Here is a 21,794-nt window from a genome sequence, read left to right on the forward strand (position 1 = left end):
AAATTTAGCTAAGCCAAAAACGCACGAGCAGAGAGCAAAAGGCGTTGATAAGCTGAGGGTTGTCAAGTGCATTGGAGTTGCACTCAAACTGTAAAATAACAAAACATAAACGATAGAGATATATTATTAACTAATAAACGATCTCTTATGCAGTGGGTCTTATAAAATTTGCAAGCTTTAGTTGATTGTGTGACGTCACAAATTAATTATTGAAACGTTTTAATATAATTTGCTTTACTTTAGTATTATTTCAAACTTACGCGCCCACAAAAACTCACGCTCTCTCTTTCTCTCAACCTGACTCGATTACGATAACTTTTAAATGTATCGGCGTATGAAAAGCTGTTACTGCAGCCCTATGCATACCAAAACAAACGTCAGCTGTTTGCTCAAATTGTGTTTTTATAATTTGCTGAGTTGTTAAAAATCAAAGTACACCAAAATTTTAAACACATCGTAAATGCAAAGAGTAGGGAATTAGCTGTAACAATAGTTTGCGGCTACCATATACGCACTGCAGTCAATAAATAGAGATAGAAGCAGCTAAGTACGCATTTGTCACAACTACAAATCGTAAAAGATAAAAAACAAACGCGCGATAAGCGCCCCGGCCCCCAATCAACGTGCCAAACAGCAGACACATACTACACATACAAACATAGGAATAATTAGAGCAATAGCAGCACGCTAAATATGTTGTCTTACATCAAACGCAAACTATCTGAGTCGGACAGTGTTGCTGGTGGCAGTGGCAGCGGCAATACCAACAGCAACAGCAGCAATAGCACAACAGCAGCAGCCGAGATTGTGCGCAAAACAAGTCAAATGTCATTGGATAATGGTGGAGTTGCCTACGGCGAAGACGCATTGCTACATGAGCTTGGTTATCGCAATGCTACAGATCTGCAAGAGACCATCTACGGTAAGATTTCTAAATTGTAAAATATAAATTACATAATTTATAGCTATATTATTGCTTGCAGATCTATTGCGCACTATACGCGATCCAGAGAAGCCTTGCACATTGGAAGACTTGAATGTTATATACGAGGATGGTATTTTTGTAATGCCGCCAACACGCTCAAATGTTTCAGTTGCAAGTTGACCTAGTCTATAATCGTTTGCTTATTGTAACAACAATATGTTTGTTTTAGGTGCGCATTGAGTTCAATCCCACAGTGCCACATTGTTCATTGGCCACGCTGATTGGCTTATGTATACGCATCAAAGTGGAACGTAGCTTGCCGCACAATATAAAGCTGGATATTTATATAAAGAAGGGCGCACATCAAACAGAGGAAGAGAGTAAGTTGGGCAAGAAGCCAACTGTTGTTTATTAACTGTTTTCTTTTGGTTTATTGCAGTCAACAAGCAGATCAATGATAAAGAGCGCATAGCAGCAGCCATGGAGAATCCAAATTTAAGTGAGCTGGTGGAGAATTGCATTAAGGATGAGGAGTAGTTAGCTTTAAGCTATGCCAACAGCATGTAAATAATGGATTTTAAGTCAGCCCTAGCCTCTAAGCATACCAACTACTGTATAATTGTGTCTAAAATTAAAATTTTTAAGATTTGTTAAAACCTTTAGTTGCACACGTCTGAGGCTTATCGCTGTGGAAAATCTATAGGTTTAATTTGCTATTGTTACTGTTTACTGATAATGGCGGCGTAATTTGTTAAAGTTTTGCTATCTATGGGCTAGCAACGTGTGCACTTGTCTAACATGGCGTATTTTTATGAATGAAATTCAAGCGGCCATATTGTTTACTGCGCTATGCAAACTAATTGATCAATTTTTGGCATTCTAATTAGTGTTTTTTTATTTTGAGCATTGCCAATTAAAGTTGAAGTAAAGAGTTGGCATATAAAAGTAAACTACGCTGTAAAAATTCTACTTGTCAAGCAATTAAAACAAGCTGCTGCTTGAGCCAATATAAAATACTTTGCCAGCGAAATTCTTATGGCGACAAGCTGTGAAAATAAAATTTTAAAATAAAAAAAAAAAGCAGGCGAACGCCTGACAAAAGCATATTGCGAATATTACGCTAATTGGCGACGGCAATCAAAGTGGAACCGTTAGGCGGACACCGCGTCTCAGGCACGTTTGCTATGCCACAAGCAAGGAAATGCAGGCAGGCAGGCAAAAAATCGTCAGCAGTAATCGCGAGCCAGTCCACCAGCCTGACAAGTTACAGTTAAGCTTCCTGCTGCAAGCTGCCATACAAATTGACCTTCACCTGTCGCTTTTTCTGTGTGTGTGTGTGTGGGTGTGTGGACACATAGTTACTTTTATATATAAAGAAAAAAGCACCTGTTCAAGGTTGCGTTAATAACTTTAGCCCTCAGCGCCATTTTGCTTCAGTGCTTTTATTTTACTGTAAGATTATGTCGCCCTAAAGACAAAAGAAAATTTAAAAAAAATATCTTTTATAAATTTCTCGCTTAAAGCGCGTGAATTGAGAACAGCTGTTATAGACTTAGTCAAGCGATCAAAGCGATTCATTTCAAGTAAATATGAATATTGGAATATATTGCATAATTATTATGCTAACAAATTCTCCACTGCTTGTTTACTCGTCGGCAGTCCAAGCACTACTGACTGACCTGCAAGTGGCCTCGCTAGCTCTCTTCTGTCAGCCTCACACCCTCAGCCTCTTCCTAGTTCGCTAACGCTCGAGATCGAGAGCGTCTCTGCTTTGTTGCTGAGAGAGCGCTCTATGTACAAAGGGGTGGGCTACAGGTAGAAACTAAGCATGAGAGGCGAACTGTCTTAAAACTAAACAAAACATCGTCAGATTAAATACAAATACAATACAGAATATTGTAGTATTGTATTGTAGTATTGCAGTATTGTAGTAGTATTAATAATAATAATTCAAATCAATTTACGCAAATATTACTGTACCTTACATTTATTTTAAATTTGTGCTCTAAATGTTTTGATTAAAAAGATTTACTTTAGTATTGGCTACAAAATGATGATAAATAATATAAATAACAAAGTCATTTGCCTAATTTTACATGCGATGGCTTGACTGTAAGTGTTCGAACGTTAAGCTATTAATATGTTTTTAGATTTCTTAAATATTTTATAGCATTTTATGCCAAAATATAAAGGAAAATATTAATGAGCTCTGAAGCAGAAAAAAAAATATTTGCAAATGTAATGTTAAGTGCGCGTTGTTAAACTTATAAAAGTTCAATAATATGTAAGCCTCAATTGAACAGCTTTTGCTGCAGCTGCCTTATTGACCCATAACATGAGTTGGCTTAAACACTCACATATTTTAATCAGCCAGCGCAATTTCCTTACGTTCGCTAAAGATTGCGATTACTGAGATTTCCTTCCGACTTTTACAAATGCAATTGGCAGGCAACATTATTATGATTGCTGTGGCTGCCACACACACACATACAAACTTACATTCAGTACTGTAAATTCAGTTGGGCAACACATGAAACTTTCGTGCATGAGCTGCTGCAATATTAAAATGTTTTTGTAACTTTACTTTGTTCATTTTTTCATTATAACTTGTCAAACATTCAATTGAACTCAGAAGTGACAGTGAAAGTTTTGGCAGAATCAAAAAGATAAAAAAAGCAGAAGAGCATTCAAGTATCACTTATTGTTTTAAAAGTGTTAAACAATACGCGTATTGTTATTGCTGTTGCGCATTTACTGTTGCTTGTAGCTACTTGTAAATACATAATTGTTGCTGCTGCTGTTGCTACTTCTGCTGCTGTTGTATGCGCTCATCAAGCGCTTAAGACCGGAAGTAACACTTGCCGCTGACTTGCTTACGCTGCGTATGCGCATTATGCAAAGCGCACAGTTTAAGTGGAGCTACTGTGGTGACCGTAGCACACACACACATACACACTCAGTAGCCCACAATTGCCAACTGCAAACGACAATAACAACTTATGCATCAGCAAAAGTCGTGACCAGAGCAGAGCAGAGCAGAGCCGAGCAGAGCAGTTGAGGTTGAAGTTGGGTAGCTGGCTGGGTAACTGGGAGAGAGTCACTGCAGTTGGGGCTTTTATTGTTTGCATTGCACTTAATTTCTGTTGCACTCGGCTTGGCATTTATTTTGCACGTTAAATGTGCCAACGTTATGAAAGCGTAGAGCAGGCGCTTGAGTGGGGCGGCGCTTTGGAGCTGACTGGCTGCCTGGCTGGTTGGCTGGCGGAAGTGGTCGCGTGCGTTGCATCCTGTCAGCAATTATGCCTCAGGAGCAGCGGCAACAACAATTACAGTTACAGCTGTTACCGTTATTGTTGTTGTTGTTGCTGCTGCTGTAGTCAGCGCAGCGTTGTAAGCCATTTTAATTGCTTGTCTCTTTTTAATTTTCAGCTCTTTTGTTACTGTCGCCATTGCGCACACACACTCACATAGCGACACACACACATTTACATTTGTAAGCTTTTTGCTTTATTATGCACGCTCGCTTTTTGCTCAGTTTGTTGCATGCGCATACATATAGCCGTAACTGTGAGTTGGCTTTCTTAACCTCACTTTTGTCACAAGCTGCCATTAAATTGGCCTCTGTCGCGTTCTCTCTGTGTGTGTGTGTGTCCTGCAGGTTGCAGGCTCAAGTGCTGTTTGTTGCTTGCTGCTACTGCTAACGAACTAACGCAGCTGCTTTCTCCCATTCGAGTTTTGCTGCGAGCTCATTGACCAGGCCAACAAGAAGACGTTTGTTAGACCAATTAGAGCCAATGGCCATGTTAGCTTGCTTGCTTACTTTGCTGCACTGCACTGCAGCTCATATGATAATGGAACTTAAATAGAAGTCAAGCACACAATTGATGAGTTGAAGTTGCAATGTACAAGTTTAACCATTTACATTTCGACATTTCTGCTCATGTCGGCCTGGGGTGACTGCTAGGCCCATGTTAGCAGCTCTTTAATTTACTGTGATAGCCCCAGCTTACATTACTAAGAGCTACTGAGAGCGACAGCTACACAGCAGGCCTAAATTGTTGGCTAATTTGGCCACAGCTATGCATAAATATTAACACATTAGAGCTAACCACTAAATAGTTTAATCTAAATTCACAAATTGCACGCAGACAACTTGCAACAGGCAGCGTTGCAATTGGCACACTTTTGGGCTGTTACTTTGTTGTATTTTTTTTTTAAATAATTGATTACAGTCGACTGCCGCCATATCTCAACATTAAATAAATATTTTATAAAAAAAAGCAAACACGCATTTATGTGGCCATGCCCAAATTACTTATGCAACAATTGTATATTACATAATAAACAGACAGTGAGAGAGAGAGTGGTAGGGAGGGGTTGGTGGGGAGAGTGAGGCAACTTATTTACGTAAACTGACCGCGGCGCATTCAACACGCAGCGCTCAAAACTTTAGCACTCAATTCACTTTGGCGCTCACATTTTAAATATACTCTATGCCAGGTGAAGCAACTTAAAGCTTTGACTAAGTTTAGTATAAGAACATTTTTAAAACTTATATCAAACTACAGACTCTTTAGATTTTTAACAAATTTTTCTTAGTAGAAGTTTTGAAATACAACACTAAGAAATTAATCCAAATAATTCTGCGTAGAAAATAAACTTTATTAATATTTTTGTAAGTCTATAAATACGAAAGATACTTTTGCCTATTAAAAATAATATTTCAGAATTATTGTGTATATTGGTTATATTTTTTACGTATTAAATATGCGCTTGAAACTTGAAAACAATTTAAGGCATCCGCTTGTTATATTTTTATTTAAAGCAGCGACTACTTTTTATATCAAAATAATTTTGCAGCTAGAGTATATGACTGTCAATCAAAACTGAAAGCAACTTTAGAATTTCATTTGAGTTGCTACTGTTACTTATTTCGCTTATTTTTCTTTTTTTTTTTGGGCAATATTTTGACCGCAAGCTAAAATAAATGAAATCATGAAATAATAAAGTGAATTAGGTGCAAATTGTTGTGTGCGCTTGGTTTTATTTTATTCCATTTAGAGTTTTCACGGCTGCCGCAGTGCTAAACCAATTTGTCGGGCTTACAGTATATACCAGCTACATATATATTATATATATATATATATATATTTCTCGCAGCAAATTTAAATGGCAACAAAAACTGTCAAAAACATTTAATTGCAGCAGCCATTGAAACTACAAATTGTTGCGAAAAAGTTAACTTTAGTTTGTAGTGGTTTATGTTCATTCGTGTTGTTTTTTTTGCTGCTTGGCTGGCAAATAATTATAAATTAATAATTAACTGTCAAAACTATAGAAAAGCGCATAAATAATAACAATAAAGTTTGCCACAAGAGCAGTTAACAAAATATAGAAAAAAAAAGTGAAACAATAACTTTGTGAAAAACTAGGCTGCCACGTTGAGCACTTGTATCTAAACTATATGTATTCATGACATAAAGTACTTGCTGTATATGTGTATGTGTGTGTGTGTGTGTGCGTGAGTGTGTGTGTTACAGAGCAGACAGCAATGATTGTGGCATTTGTATGCCGACTTGTATATAAAGTACATAAGTTTGAGCATGTTGTTGTTACACACACACACACACATATATAGCAAGCAAACTTTTATAATAATTTGCGCTACAAATTTGAAATTGTAATGCGGACTCATTAGAAAGTTTTTCATTCGAATTTGTTGCGCTCGCACTCTTGCTCGGCTTTTGCTGCGGTTGCTGCCTCAGCCCTCAGCCTCAGCTCAATGTGGATTATTTTCAGATTTCATATCTGTTTTAGTGCGCATTTTCATATAGTGTAGCATAAATTGCCAACAAAAGTTGCAGCAAACCAAACCAAACAAACGAACAAAATAGTAGCAAAGAATGTTTTGCTGTTTAAGTGACTTTGCTATTGTTCGTCGGCTGGATTATTTGTCAAACTAGCGTATATATAGTATGCATGCTTATCAATAGTCGTATTTATGTGCTTTGGCCTTGAACGGCATTTTTATTTGCCCATGCATATATTGTAAGCTTACACTGCGTATGCTTAATGTGCATATATTTATTTTATTCAACATACGGCTTATACTCTTGTACACAAGTTTCAGCAAAAGGCTTTAGTGCTTTGCTTTGTTGCTGTTGTCACATGCAAATTTTCCAACTGGCACACGTAGAAATGGAAAAACTTTTATCAAAGCTACAGAGCTCAAGTTTGTTTATATATTAATATTGCTATGCAGAGTTAATGCAATTTTAAGCAGTTGCAATTGCATTAAAAGTTCCCAGGCAAACACCTTTAAATATGCGCTCGCTCTCGCTTCCTCTTGTATTTGCGTATGTTCTATGTGAAAATTAATTACAGAGCAGGCTCATTAGCATTTTCGTAGCTTGTTTGCTTTGACTGGCGGCAGTACAAGCTCTCTCCATGCTCTGCGTACGTGTAGCTCGCTCGCTTTGCAACCAAAACTGAAGTTGCATTTGCCTGTTGCGACTGCGGGCAACAAATCTTCATTGTTGTTGTTTGTTATTTGCCTGTTGCTGCATGTTGCTGGCAACAGTGGCGCAAAGCGCTTGGAAAAGCGAAGCTAAATTGGATTGACAGTTGACAAAGTTACCACAAGGAATTTAGGATCAAAGCGTAATTAAAATAAGAAAATAAATATTTAAATGCAAGATTTCTAATGCACACTTAATAGAAAAAAACTTTGAGCCAGCTTAAATAATATGATTAGCTTAGCATATCTTAAAATTAAAGATAAGATTATCTTTCATATTCGTGCAAAAAATAGTTTTAATTTAATATTTTAGAATTCTATCATATATCAAATATTTTAAAGAGAGCAATAGGGAGTCAGGAGAACAATTATTGAATTATATATATTATTTTTATTATTTATATATTTATTTTCACCAATGCTACCCACTGTTAACTTAAATAAATTCTTTACAATTTGCAGCTGCTTTCATATACATATATCATAATTATTTTTATTTAACAATAAGACAATACATGTTTTTAATATTGCTGATGATTTTCAACATAAGTATTTAAATACTTTGAATGCTTTTTAATATTGTGCTGGCGCACTTTGCATGTTTTCCTACACATTTTGCACATTTGGTTGTATAAACAAAAAAATACATTAGCCTGAGCATACAGCAGCAGCAATAAAGTGAAGCATAAATAAACAAAAATGTTTGTTGCACAATGCAGCAGAAGAGTTGCAGGGCAAGCACATTTAGAAGTTTTGAATATGAGTAGCTAAATTAACAAACTTATATATATATGTATATATATACATTCCTTTTTTGCTGCATTGAGAGTTGCGCATTGAGTTTGTAGAGCAGTTTCCGTTGCGCCGCGAAGTAGGCAACGCTTTTTCGCCAGCCTGCATTGCAAATTGAGTTCTTGAACTTGCTGCTGTCATTATATAAGTATCTATGTTGTTGTTTACGCTGTGTGCGAAAATTGAGACACATGCAAGTTGCCTCATGCATAATGCAATTAGTTGCTGCAGGTGCCAAGACAGTGTGACTTAATTATGCCTAGCTATAGCTCCTCACGGGCAACTCTGCGCATTGAATAATGATTAAACAATAAATACATATATACAACAGTGTAAGGTAGCAGCAGCACACAGCGTGTGGCAAAAAACGTTGCTGCAAATTCATTCGTTTGTTCGTTTGTCATGCTGCCAGAACGGAAAATGAAAGCTGCGGCTACTGCTGCTGTTGCTACTGTTGCTGCTGCTGCTGCGCTGGACAGCAAAACAACAGCATGCTAAATGTTGCATGCCGCTCTCTGCTGGCAACAGCAGCGCCAACAAGCGAGCACCAAACATAGCACAGCAAGACGGAAATGCCTGGCGAAATTGCATTTTGAGTGCAAATATTAATAACAAGGCAAAGGCAAAGGCAACACAAGCCGCCTCCTTGCCTTGGCTGTTGCTATTTCTATTTTCTAGTTGCCATTTGCTATTTGCTGTGTAGTTGTTGTTGTTGTTGTTGCAGTTTTGTGTCATGTAATTCAAACGTGTGGCCAGGCATTTTGTTAAAATGCATTCCACAGTGACAAATGCAGAGCATATCCTGCAGGAGTCCTGCTGCCCACACAACACTTAACGTAATGGTTGCACCATATAGCACAAACAGAGCTTTCAACCTTGAGTTGCAAACACACAAACACGCACACACACACTCACATTCAACAGCAGCTTGCCACAGGCACATGCTGCTGCATTTCCTTCAGCGCCTTGTGCCACATCTAAATGTCTATCTGTCCCATACGCATCTGCAGTTTGCCAAGTGCTTAAATTGCGTGCACAAAGTTAAGCAAAGTCAAACGCAAAACTTGACCAAATGTGCGGATATGCCACACTCTGCTTAACCCACATTGCAGTTGCTGAGGGAAATGCCTCAACAGATGTGGCACAGCTTTCAGTTTATGAGAGCGCGCGTCTTGTAATTCATAACTTAAGTATATGCGCTATTAGTTTACATTTCAAAAGTCAAATATTTAATTAAAATGTAACTTGAAAAAATAAATATAAAAAAAAGTGTTGCTTATTACAATTTAACAGACTGCAACTAAACGAATAATTACAAAAGGAACTAAATTCATGTTAATTATATAAAGTCAATTGAATGGGCGCATCCTCAAGCTAAGTAAGATAAATATTTATTTGATTTGGCTGATTTAAGTTTGCATAGGTTATTTTAACATAACTTTGCTAAAAATCATTTGATTAAAGAATTTGTTGCTGCTGTCAGCTCGAATTGAATCTGAGAATAAAGTTGCATTATTACATTTTGTATGTTTTTTTGCATTCTTGGCAATTTTAGCAATCGGTAATATCACATATTTAGCCAACATATCGATAAACATATACTAATATTTTCAAATTTGAACGCAGCTTTGTTCAGATGCATTCCACAAGTCTAACAAGGCATCAAACTTCGAACGCCATTTAGCAGACTTACAGCTTAAATTTTATATTTATTAGAGTTCATATTTCACAGTAAGTTGTCTTGTTTGATTACGCTGTTTATAAGAGCGCTAAATTATTTTTTAAGCATACATGTTAATACTCATATAAATTATATTTGCTAGGCCCACATAAAATGCTATAGAACAATTAAATTTTCATTTAGTTACAGCTCTTAAAAGTGAAACATTAAAACACAAATTGAAGTCTTTTAACTTTTTAAAGTACAAGCAATTACTTATACCTTTCATTAGTTATGCTATATAGGCTCTTAAGCTTCTAAACAAAGCGCTTGCTTATTAGCTAGACGTCCTTATTTATGAATCAGGCCTTGATCGCAATACAAAAGCAGCTAAGCAGCCAAAAGCAGATTCAGTCCATGCACTGGACAATTGGCATTGAGTGCTACAAATGCGGCTTATCAAAGAGCAGCAACAACTGCGAGCTCTGTTCATCACATATGGGGGCACACACAAATTCAGGCATTGAGTCGACACCAGAGCCAATGCGTTGCAGCTTTGGCTGCTCCGGCGGGGGGCTCAGCGCATTGTAATTGCAGTTTGCTGTGCGTCAGCGTGACAAGTCAATGACGCTAATGCGATTGGGTGGGAAAGCAGCTTTGCAGCTTTGGTTGATTTTAGGCACACGCGGCGTATGCTTTATTTTAAGGTAAGCAAATACATTTAAGCGTTTGTTGGAGATAACACTTCCGTCGGATGTCTGGCGCTCCAAAAGGTGAATGTCTGCTGGAGAGGGATCAGTCTGTCTGTGTTAAGCTATTAGCAAACTGAAATTGCTTTGTAATTTGAATTTGATTTTGGCAAACAATTTGGCAAATGCGGAAATTGAAAGCGCTCACTGCTGCTGCTGCTGTGGCCAACATAAAATCCGTTACTTAATTACCAAAACGGAAAGCTCCAAGCTTGCCAAGCAAAAACAACAACTCGAAGCTGCGCTGCAGTCAGCGCAGATCCTTTAATGTGGCAACAACAAGCAGCAAAGAAAGTTTTGCGTTGCCGACATTTGCCAAATTGACTGACAAAGCACAAACTAAAATAGAGAGAGAGAGAACGAGCGAGATAGCTGCACACATATGTGTTGCTGGCACTCTCGACAATATCCACTTGCCGAAAGTTCTCATAATGGCCGCCATGCCACAGCTCGCAGCGCCACAATTCGCGCATCCATTTAATTGAAGTGAAATAACATTTTGTGTCAACATCTAACGAAGGCAAAGCTGTTGTTGTTGTTGTCCCAGCAACAGTGGCAGTTGCTTGTTTATGCTGCAACGGCTGGCACACATTGCGTATGCGCAACACAGCCTCGCCTCAATGCAAAAGAAAGTGAAAATGTTTTAGTGGCAGTCGCATCAGCAAAATCTGTTGCAGTGTGACTAACATGCAATTTGCAGCATACACACTCTAGTTAGAGATTAAGTGTAGTCATGCACACATATGCACTTGTATGTGTCTGTGTGTGTGTGTGCGCTTGTGTGTGGTTAAAGCTTAATTTAATTGAATTGCGCTAAGCAGCGGACACAAATAGATGCTTGCCTATGATCTTTCAATAGTGTTTAAGCAATAAGCAATGCAATCTATTTAATTAACAATAAATGTATTGCACTGAGTTTGTCTATTAAATAAATCTTTATACAAACATTTGAAAGCAACTAATACTCAGTGCATTGGCTATTTATTTCAAATGTAAGCAGCTCAAGTTTTGAGAGACGCAATAAAATCAAAGCTGCTATTTTTGTAACTTTTGATATGCAAATGCTTTGAAACTTGCCACACAAGCAGCTTTATGTAACCTTTTGAAAAGTAACCAAAAAAAAAACGTTAAAGTCAATTGAATGCAAATCGCTAAAGCTATAAAGAAAAAGGATTCATGAGATTGCCTATTGGTTTCAAGAGAATGGCAAATAAACTTAACAGCTTAGCCTGGAGACTAAGCAATGCCAATTTAAGTATTGAACTGAAATGTAATTAAGCTTAAAATATTTATAAATATTTATACTCTAGAGCAGATTCAGCATTTCAAATCGAAATTGACTAATTTAGTTTAAAATATTAGCAACATATTTTGTTGTTCAAGCTAAACGGCTTATGCTGAGCACAACTTTAAGCTACCCTATTTGGCAAAATGTATCAAAGTGTATACAGCGTGTAAATTGGCTGCAAATTTGGTAATTGTTTTAAGAAATTCATGCAGCAATTTGTGTGTGGCGCAAAAATATTTAAGCATTTTGGCTTTGCGTGCTCAACTTGTTGGATCAAAGCGTTACTGTTGTGTTATGCATTTAAATGACATGCGAAATATACACAAAATTATATTAGCACATGCATGAGTAGAGTGTGAGCGAGAGCGGGTTAGGGGGTTGGGGTTAAGCCCTTGGCCAAACGTGGCCTTCAACTTTGCACTTTTGCTGTTGCTCTTGGTGTGCGCTCGTTTATTTTGCTTAAGCAGCGCTTGTAATTTGCTTGTTTCTTTGCACTTGAATTAGACGAGCGCACACACACACACAGACAAACACACGCATACATATGCATGCATAGCTAGTGTTATGTTTGAGCTTTAGCTTGGCCTTGGCAGCTGCGGCACTTGTAAAGTCGTTTGCTTGGACCCGTGCAAACAAAATGAGCGAGCAGCGTCAACGACATGGCCAACTAGTAAATGCATTAATGCACAGGTAACAACAACCCCCCCCAACCCCCTTTTGCTACATCATAGAGCTGTCTGCATGTGTCTGTGTGCAGGACATGGCGTATGCTCAGCTCAGCTGCTGTGCTGCTGCCTCAAGTGCTGCTTTGCTTTTTTTATTTCTCCGCTCGCTTTGATTGCGCTCGTCATCAAGATCAGCGCACATGGCTTGAGCTGCTTGCTCGTTAAGTGCCAGCAGACAGTTGGCTGCTTATGGTATTTTATGCTATTTTAAATGCATAAGCTGCGTGTTTATTTTTATATGGTACATATGCCAAGCATGTAAATAAATAAACGCAAGCAAGTGCCATTCAAACATAGACACGTGTAAATATTTTTACTGCTTAAGGTTTTTTTTTTCATGCTTAGCATTAAAATCTTTACGAGCCGCACACACACACACACACATACGCACATTTTATAGGCGTACAGTCGCCTCGACTCATTAGCAATTGAAGTTTTTGGGGGGCGGGGCGCATCATGCAATTTTCATTTGTCAAATGCGTCGTTAGGCAAAGACCCAAAGCTTCAACCAGTTGCAGCTGGGAAATAACACAAGTGTTGTGCCTATGCGTGTGTGTGTGTGTGTGTGTGTGTGTTGTGGGTTAATGCATTTTTAATGCAACAAATACACACACAGTCACTGAGATTGGGCGAAGACGTAAAATTGCATTCAAATTGCTTTAATTAAGTGGATTTGCATGCCAAATTGACACAAAATTTCCCAGCAGGCAGCGTCTTCTAACTACTACTACTACTGTATGTGTGTGCGTGTGTGTGTGTACGCTGGCGTGAGTTTTAATTGATTGCTGCTTTAATTATTTACATTAAAAGCGCTGCAAGCGCACACATGTGGTATGCGTAATTTACAAAATGCACAAGGCTGCAATTTGAAATGTGTGTGTTTTTTTGTGTTGCTTATGCTAAAGTCAGTAAATAGTTTTTAGCCAATTCAATTCAATGGGCAAATATTTGTCTAGCTTAAATATTTGTGCACAAAAATATTTCCGGGCATATTTGCATACAAAACATTTGGCGACAGTCGTTTGATAAATTTGCAGCCAAAAAGCCCAAAAAGCACATGCATTAGGTAAACACACACACACACATAAGTTTATATAATTTGCTGTGTGTGCGTGTCAAGTTGACACTTTAAGTGAAATATGCAAATAAATACAAGTAAACACATTTAAGCCAACATATAACGTATACGTATTTGATTGACTTGCACATTAAACTATTTGGCAAAATGCTATTTGCTTTGCTTGGCAATATTGTACACACAAAACTAATTAGCAAATTGTATTTTATGATGATTTATGCTAACAACTCAATCAAACATATGCTGGCTTAATTTACTGACACTCACTTGGTTTGCGTTTAAAACATATGCGCATCAGTGAGCCGCATAATTATAATGAAGCATTGTTGTTTAACTACTCTCGCTTGTTTATTTTTTGTTTTCGGTTTTGGTTTGTCTGCCAACTTAACCTTAATTCCTTGTTGGCCATGCCTTTATTGCTCTCCATGCAGTGCTTAAACATTTCATTGTATGCTTCTTATGCAGGTGCGAAGCGTATAGTAATATTAAAAAAAAAAGCAAGCAGCTGCCACGGCACACGCATAAAAAATGCGCCGTCTGCTAATTAAGTTGCTCGACAAACTACACACACACACACACACACACGCAGAAAAAGAAGCGCGCTGAGCATTTCTGCAAACGCATTGTGTTCGCTGTAACTTTTGTGCATAAAATACAACAGCTGCTAATGCTAACGCTCGACGCTCGACGCTCGCTCATGCGGGCAGCAGCAGCAGCAGCGGCAAGTGCAGTGCAGTTTGTATTAACAGCGACGTTGGGCCCTGACCACATTTTAATTGGGCTAAGCACACGCTAGTCTGTGTGTGTGTGTGCTGCATGTGTGACATGCTATTAGTGAAACTTTTAAATGAGTTGAGTTAAGTAAAGCGGGTAATGCTGTTATGAGTTTTTAGCTTGGCCATTACAAAAGCTTGTCAGCTTTTCTGTCAGTTTGTCAGTGCTTGGCCAAAAGCGTGTGTACTCACTTGGCCACATGCCCATGCACATGTAGGTATAGTACTAATGCTTACAAAGCCTTGTTATTCCACAGAGCTTGTGTTTGGCTTTGACTAATGCATGCATTGTTGCTCATAACTCTTAATTCATAAGCTTAGCAGCAAAGAAAAATATGCGCTGCCAAATTGATAATAAATATAGTCGAGCTGAACTTTTAATGCATTTTTAAATCAACTTGTACTTGTATAACTGTTAACTGCATATTTTTTTACATTAATCTATTAACATGCATTTTATAATGAATGTAAACTGTCGCTTATATTTATTTCAACCTGACTAACAGCTAAAATTTAATTTGATTTAAATGAGTTGAAACTAAAAACTCGTAACTTGCGCGTAAACAGACAGCATTTGCGTAATTTAATAAATAAAACAGTGCTCTTAAATAAAAAAAATTAATTGCAATTATTTTACTGTAGTTTTTTGTAAGTTGGTTTCGGCTTTACACTTATTTCATAGCTAATTGTTGCAAATTCTATTGTGGTCATAAAAACACAAAAGTTATGTGCGCCAGAGATTTAGTTTTTTAAGCATTTGACAGCGTAATTAGCGACAGCGCGCAATTAATTTGTAATTAGCCTTGAGCAATAATTTTTGATTATTTCTTATGCAGCTACTATGGCAAACAGCAAAAAATACTGCAGTTGGCGTTGATGCAATTATCGCAAATTATAACGCTCATATATATGATTGCATTTTGCGTAAGCGTAGCTTTTTGCCATACAGCATAATCGAAAAAAAGCAAAAATATATACACAACACGCTGAAGCGCTGAACGTTAATGAAACAAAAGAATGCCGAAAGCAGAAAAAACCAACAATATTCAATTACAACAATGGCGCTGGGAATGTTTCAATGGGACATCAGGATCAGAGCAGCTGCCGCTACTACTGATGATGCTGCTGCTGCTGCTGCGGCTCATAAAATATGCGCTGCAATAAACGCTTGAAGTTGAAGTTTCCTTTGCCCAAATTAACAATAAATACCAAAAGGAATAATAATAATAATAGCGAGCAATACAAACAATATTGAAACACAATTGCGTATACACGCATTCCACGTGTAATAGTTGTCTCTTTTTAAGATAAAGCAATTATAGTCCCAACGTATTTCAATTGACCATTGTCATTGGAATTTATGCAACAAGCAATATACGCAGCGCCGGCTCTGTTGCCATTAGGCTTAAGTATTGCGCATAAATAAATAAATGGGATAAAGCGTTGCAGTAATTTTCATATACGTAATCAATTTAATAAATTGTAGCAACTCACTTTAATAACTTATTAAAATATGCTAACAAATAAACGACGAGGGGGCCGCCATGTTTGTTTTGCAAAGCAAGCAGCTCAGCAAGCAGTGCAGTTTCATATCAAGCAGCTTTAGAGCCAGCCAGCTACTGCTTTATTTAATTTATATGCGTAAGAAAATATAACAAACGTAAACGTTTAATGGCAATTGCGTGCATTAAGTAGGCGTGGCTTAATGCTTAAAGCGCATATAAACTTAAATTTTATGTGACTGGCGATGGTAGGCTGGCTGGCCAGCCAGCCGCATTGATAAAGTCCATTGTCGCTGCGGCGGCGGCGGCAGTAGCGTTAAAATTTGCATAAAATTCAAATAAAATAAACGACAAACATTATAATCATTAGCCCAGCGCACGCCTCCTGGGTGCAATGCTGTATCCCTGGACGCATACACACACCCCAATGCAATTGAGGTGGCCAGCATTGGATGCTGCTCCATTCCAGTGGCCGCGCTGACATATTTATGGTGTTTCTATGTTAACGAGTCGTAAATTAATTTAGCTAATGATATATGCCATATGCTAGCGAGAACTCATGCTATGTACAGGCTACGTGACTATCCAGTCCTGCAGCGTACTCTTCTGCTCCTCAATCTGCTCGCCCAGCTTCTGCGTCATGGCGAATTGTATGAGCACGAGTAAATATTCGCAAACAATTGCTGTAAACTGTAAAGCAGCTTAACTAAACAATAAGTCACTATCAAACGCCACATACGCACCAATGTTATTATCGTTTTATTCAGCACCAGACTCATGCCGCTCGTATAAGCGATTTTGAACTGCAGACGCCAGCGCATCAGGCAGCCCACCAGCTGTTTGATAGCCAAGCTGCGCGGAAACCAATTGTCCAGTTGTTCCAGCAGGCGCAAACACTTGCGTCCCTCCAGCACACTGCGACTGCAGTAAACAGGCCCAATGAGCATCTTATAAAACGGCACCAGCATGCACAAAGCCAGAAAGCCCATAAACAACAGATTGCTCTGCTCACTGTCCGTCTGCTCGCTGATGGAGCGTCCGAATATAATGTATAGCTCGCTGGTGCTGAGCGTAAAGTCATGAGCAATGGACGCCCACAGACTCAGATTGTACACCTCATTGATTTGTTGTATAATGTAATGTAGCTGCTTAACCAAGTCAGCAAAGCTAGCCACACGATGCTCGCAAAGCTGCGCATTGTGTCCAAAGTGCGTGTGCAGAAACTGCGGCTTGAGTATTTGCTGCAGCAGGCGAAAGCGTATGCTGAGCAGTTCAGTTAGATTCATGTGCACATAGCCAGTGAGATGTGGTCCACCTGTAATGAGAATATACAACAGCGCCACAGGCAGCAGCAGCAGCAGATGCTGCGTCTCGGCTACGCGTGTCAGCGCCGTATTAATGGCGCCCAAATAAAGCAGCGTAACCAAACTAATCAGCAGCACATTCTTGCGCTGCATTTTGTTGTAATGCAAATTGGCACCAAACTGTTGCATCAGCTGCAAATCAATGCTAGCCAGGCGCGCATATATGTCCAAATGCTTGGACGCGCAACGCTGCAGCGACAGCACAGTAATGAGAAACACCAGCGTGGACATAATCAGCTCCAAGACGGTTATGCTCAGCACCAGTTTGTCCAGCTGCAGCACACGCTCCAGCAGCTGCTCATGCTGCAGCAGCGCATAGATAGCCGCGCATAAGCCACACACTATCAACGTGGCACAGATCAGCGAATAACTGCGCGTATACTTGTTGCTCACGAACTTTGAACCGCGCACATAGAAACCGCTGCAGCAAAGCAGAAACTGTAAACCACAAATGAAGCGCAGACTGTCGTTCAAACTGTGCAACTTCATTTTGTCAACTGCCCAAGCGCTGAGCGCTGTTTGCTGCTACATTACGCTAATTACGCATTAATTGCTGCGTTTTAGTTACAGATAACACGTATTAAATATTTATTATTTATGTGCGCTTTGGTTTTTGATTTCGTCGTGTCATATTCACAACTTCCATGCTTTGGAAATACGCATTAATATCGCCCACATGTTCAATGGCTTGTGTTGCGTCCATTTGGTCTTTCAGCCTTATTGATATTTTGTATACGCCCAACGGCCAGCGTGGCAGCAGCTTGGGATCAAGGCTCAAATCGAATGCTTGCATGTGTCCTTCCAATGGGCAGGAATGATTTACATTTGAGAACCGCTTCAAAAGCTTCAATGCAATTACGCCATAAACATTAAAGTTGCGCTTGGCGATAACATCGCAAAAGTTATGCTCAAAATTAATTAGAAATGGTTGATACTTGTTGCTGTAGTCCCTTTTGAAAACCTGCACATGAGACTAAAGCAGCAGTTTTAAATACGTGTGTTTAGTTTTTCATGCAGCTTACAATTATTTTATACAATGGCTGTTTGAGATCACAGTCCATTATAGCCACAGCCTTGTTCCAGTTAATGGCCTTGATGCGACAACTAACATTTTCCACACGCTTGGGATTAACATTGCACTCCAGGTTTACCCATTTGTATATAAGATTTGTTTCACTATACTGCTTAAAATATATGCATAAACTATTGATCTTCTGCTATGTAAACGTTCTGATATTACCACTTGATAAAACAGCCATAGGCAAAATATAACACGAGCTAAAGCTCTCATGATTGCAAAACGCAAACTGTTCTAAACTAAACTAGAACAAGGATTGGGCTTAGTTAAAATTGCTGTAAAACAACTTAATACTAATGTGCTTTTAATTGCTGTGTACATAAAAAGTTTATTTACAAACAAATTCATGTTGTTGTTAATTTAAAATGAACTAATTTTAGTCAAATGAAAATTATTAGCTCACTCTAGCTTAATAGGTCAGAAGCCGAGCAATTCTAATTTCAAATCAAAAAATTGGGCCCAGTGAAGACAAACAGACAGTTAGAGCTTATACGCTTACGCTGTTTACTACAAGCAATATTTATATTTTAATTAATATTTAAATGGATTTTTTTATGAGCATAATATATTGAAATAACTATATAATAATAATAATTTATTTATGCTAATTACATTGACAGCTTCGCTGCTTTGGAAATTCGAATAGACTGGGTAAGATAATAATAATCTGTAATAATCATCGATTATTATTAGTAGAGTTATTTGTAACGAGCTTGGGATTAACGACGGAATTAGAAACTTTATTACTAGAGGATGGCGATGACATTGAGTTTACTGTAGGGCATAGATTGCAGCATCTTAACAGTAACAGCAGCTTAGCAGAGGCAAAGAAAGAGACAACAGAAGTGGAGAGAAGTACAAGCGAGGCAGTCGCAAAGAGGAGTGTAACAAGAGTAGAAGTCGCAAACAAGAGATCGGTTAAGTTTTCATGCATAAATAATAAAGAAGAACTAAATAATAATTAAGAAGAACACTGCAGATTAATTTAATATAATATCACCAATATTTCAATATAATAAATAAATAAATATTTGTAGTATCAAACCCTACATTACTTAATGTGCATTTTAAATCAGCAATCATCATCAATTTCATTGCTGTTTTCTTGTTCGATTCACAGCTTCCATGATTTGAAAATACATATTAATGATGCTCACATGTTCAATGGGTTGCGATATATTAATCTGATCTTTAACGATCACTGACACTTTGTAGGTGCCCAGTGGGAATCCTGGCAGTAGGCTGGGATCAAGATTCATATCGAGTGCTTGCAAATGTCCTTCCAAGGGACAGGAATGATTTACATTTGAGAACCTTTTCAAAAGCTTCAATGCAATTACGCCATATACATTAAAGTTGCGTTTGGCGATAACTTCACAAAAGTTAATCTCAAAATTAATTAAAAATGGATGATATTTGTTGCTGTAGTCTCTTTTGAAAACCTGCACATGAGACTAAAGAAGCAGTAATTATTAGCTGAGTATATGTTTGGTTAGGTAGCTTACAAGCATTTTATACAATGGTTGTTTGAGATCACAGTCCATTATAGCCACAGCCCTGTTCCAGTTTATGGCTTTGATGCGGCAGCTAACATTTTCTACACGCTTGGGATTGGCACTGCACTCGAGGTTTACCCATTTGTATATAAGTTTGGTTTCACTATACTGCTTAAAATAAATTCATTAACTATGGTATTGTAAATTCATTAATTATGTAAATATACTAATATTACCACTAGATAAAAAAGCCACAGGCACAATATAACTCGAGCTAATGATAATCTCATGATTGCAAAACGAAAACTAGTCTAAGCTAAACTAGAATAAGGGTTGAGCTTAGTTAAATTTGCAGTACAACAAGCTACCATTAATGTGTTTTTAATTTCCGTATGCATAACTAGTTTATTTATCAATAAATTCATGTTGTTATTAATTTAAAATTAATTACTTTTAGTCAAATGAAAATTATTACGTCACTCGACGTTGCTGATTTCTTGTTCTATTCACAGCTTCCATACTTTGAAAATACATGTTAATGATGCCCACATGTTCAATCTGTTGCGATATATTAAGCTGATCTTTAATGATCAGTGCCACCTTGTAGAAGCCCAGTGGGAATCCTGGCAGTAGCCTTGAATCAATAAACAAATCACGTGCTCTTAGATGTCCCCCAATGGGGCAGGAGTGATTAACGTTTGAGAACCTTTTCAAAAGCTTCCACACAATTACGCCATAGACCATAAAACTGCGCTTGGAGATAATGTCACAAAAGTTGAGTTCCACATTTATAAGAAACGGCTGGAACTTGTTGCTGTAGTTCTTTTTGTAAACCTGCAGGTGAGCCTAAGCAGCAGCCATTAACAGTGTGGAATATCTTACATTATCTATGCAGCTTACAATAATGTTATTCATCGGTTTTTTAATATCGCAGTCCATGACGGCGACAGCTTTGTTCCAGTTTATGGCTTTGATGCGGCAACTTACATTTTCAACGCGCTTGGGATTTACAATGCACTCCAGATTTACCAGTTTGTATATAACATTTGTTTCACTATACTATTAAAAATATAAATTACATTTATTTAGTCTATGTGAGTGCGATATATGAGACTTACCACTTGATATAAAAGCCACAGGCAAAATATAACCCGAGCTAATGTTGTTCTCATGATGACAAAAACAAACATAAACTAAACGTTGAATTCATTTTAATTTGCTGTAAAGCAACTTACTATTAATGAGTTTTTAATCTCCGAATAATTTATTTACAAAGGAATTTTTGTTATTAATTGAAAATTAATTATGTTCATCCGGAAAGTATTATTTCACTTGATTACAGCAACAAACACAGCTGACTAGGTTAAAAATTCTACGTCCATACTTTTTATTTTATTTTAAATCAAAGCTGTTTAATTAGTTTTCATTATATGTACGCACATGTATTATTTTATTTATGCTTTGTTATATAATATAAGTTATTTGTTAATGAACTCTAAAATTTGAACTCTGAGCATGAGCTCTGCTTGAATCAAATGTAAAAATTCTGTAAAAGGTGCAGCTCATAAATAAAATAAAATTAATAATTAAAGGTCTCCCGTAAATTAAACAAAGCTCTACTTAGTTGTATTCTGTGCAATAAAATTAATTCAGCAATGAATGCATTTGAGTTTTTCTGGTTCTATTTACAACTTCCATGGCTTGAAAGTACAAATGAATAATTCCCACATGTTCAATTGGTTGCGTTGCATTAATCTGATCTGTAATGAATATTGAGAATTTGTATATGCCCAATGGCATTCCTGGGAGTTGCTTCGCATCAATTTGCAAATCGCGTGCTCTTAGAT

General features: G+C 37.7%; 3 protein-coding genes across 3 annotated transcripts; 1 reads left to right on the forward strand and 2 right to left on the reverse strand.

Annotated features, from left to right (window-relative positions):
• The first annotated feature begins 377 nt into the window (after positions 1-377).
• Positions 378-1,565, forward strand: LOC108595638 (MIP18 family protein galla-1). The gene is made up of 4 exons (XM_017980910.1): positions 378-922; positions 984-1,096; positions 1,155-1,305; positions 1,365-1,565. The coding sequence occupies exons 1-4, from the start codon at positions 694-696 to the stop codon at positions 1,460-1,462; spliced, it is 591 nt and encodes a 196-aa protein (XP_017836399.1). The 5' UTR covers positions 378-693; the 3' UTR covers positions 1,463-1,565.
• Positions 1,566-16,582: 15,017 nt separating this feature from the next.
• LOC108594780 (putative gustatory receptor 57a) lies at positions 16,583-17,862 on the reverse strand. The gene is made up of 2 exons (XM_017979919.1): positions 16,753-17,862; positions 16,583-16,699 (listed from the first exon to the last, which is right to left on the reverse strand). The coding sequence occupies exons 1-2, from the start codon at positions 17,860-17,862 to the stop codon at positions 16,583-16,585; spliced, it is 1,227 nt and encodes a 408-aa protein (XP_017835408.1).
• Positions 17,863-17,968: 106 nt separating this feature from the next.
• Positions 17,969-18,664, reverse strand: LOC108594781. The gene is made up of 3 exons (XM_033293299.1): positions 18,614-18,664; positions 18,396-18,557; positions 17,969-18,346 (listed from the first exon to the last, which is right to left on the reverse strand). Exons 1-3 carry the CDS (start codon positions 18,662-18,664, stop codon positions 17,969-17,971), a joined length of 591 nt encoding a protein of 196 aa, XP_033149190.1.
• Positions 18,665-21,794: the final 3,130 nt, after the last annotated feature.

Source organism: Drosophila busckii, chromosome 2R, assembly GCF_011750605.1.
Source record: "Drosophila busckii strain San Diego stock center, stock number 13000-0081.31 chromosome 2R, ASM1175060v1, whole genome shotgun sequence".
Taxonomy (NCBI): domain Eukaryota; kingdom Metazoa; phylum Arthropoda; class Insecta; order Diptera; family Drosophilidae; genus Drosophila; species Drosophila busckii.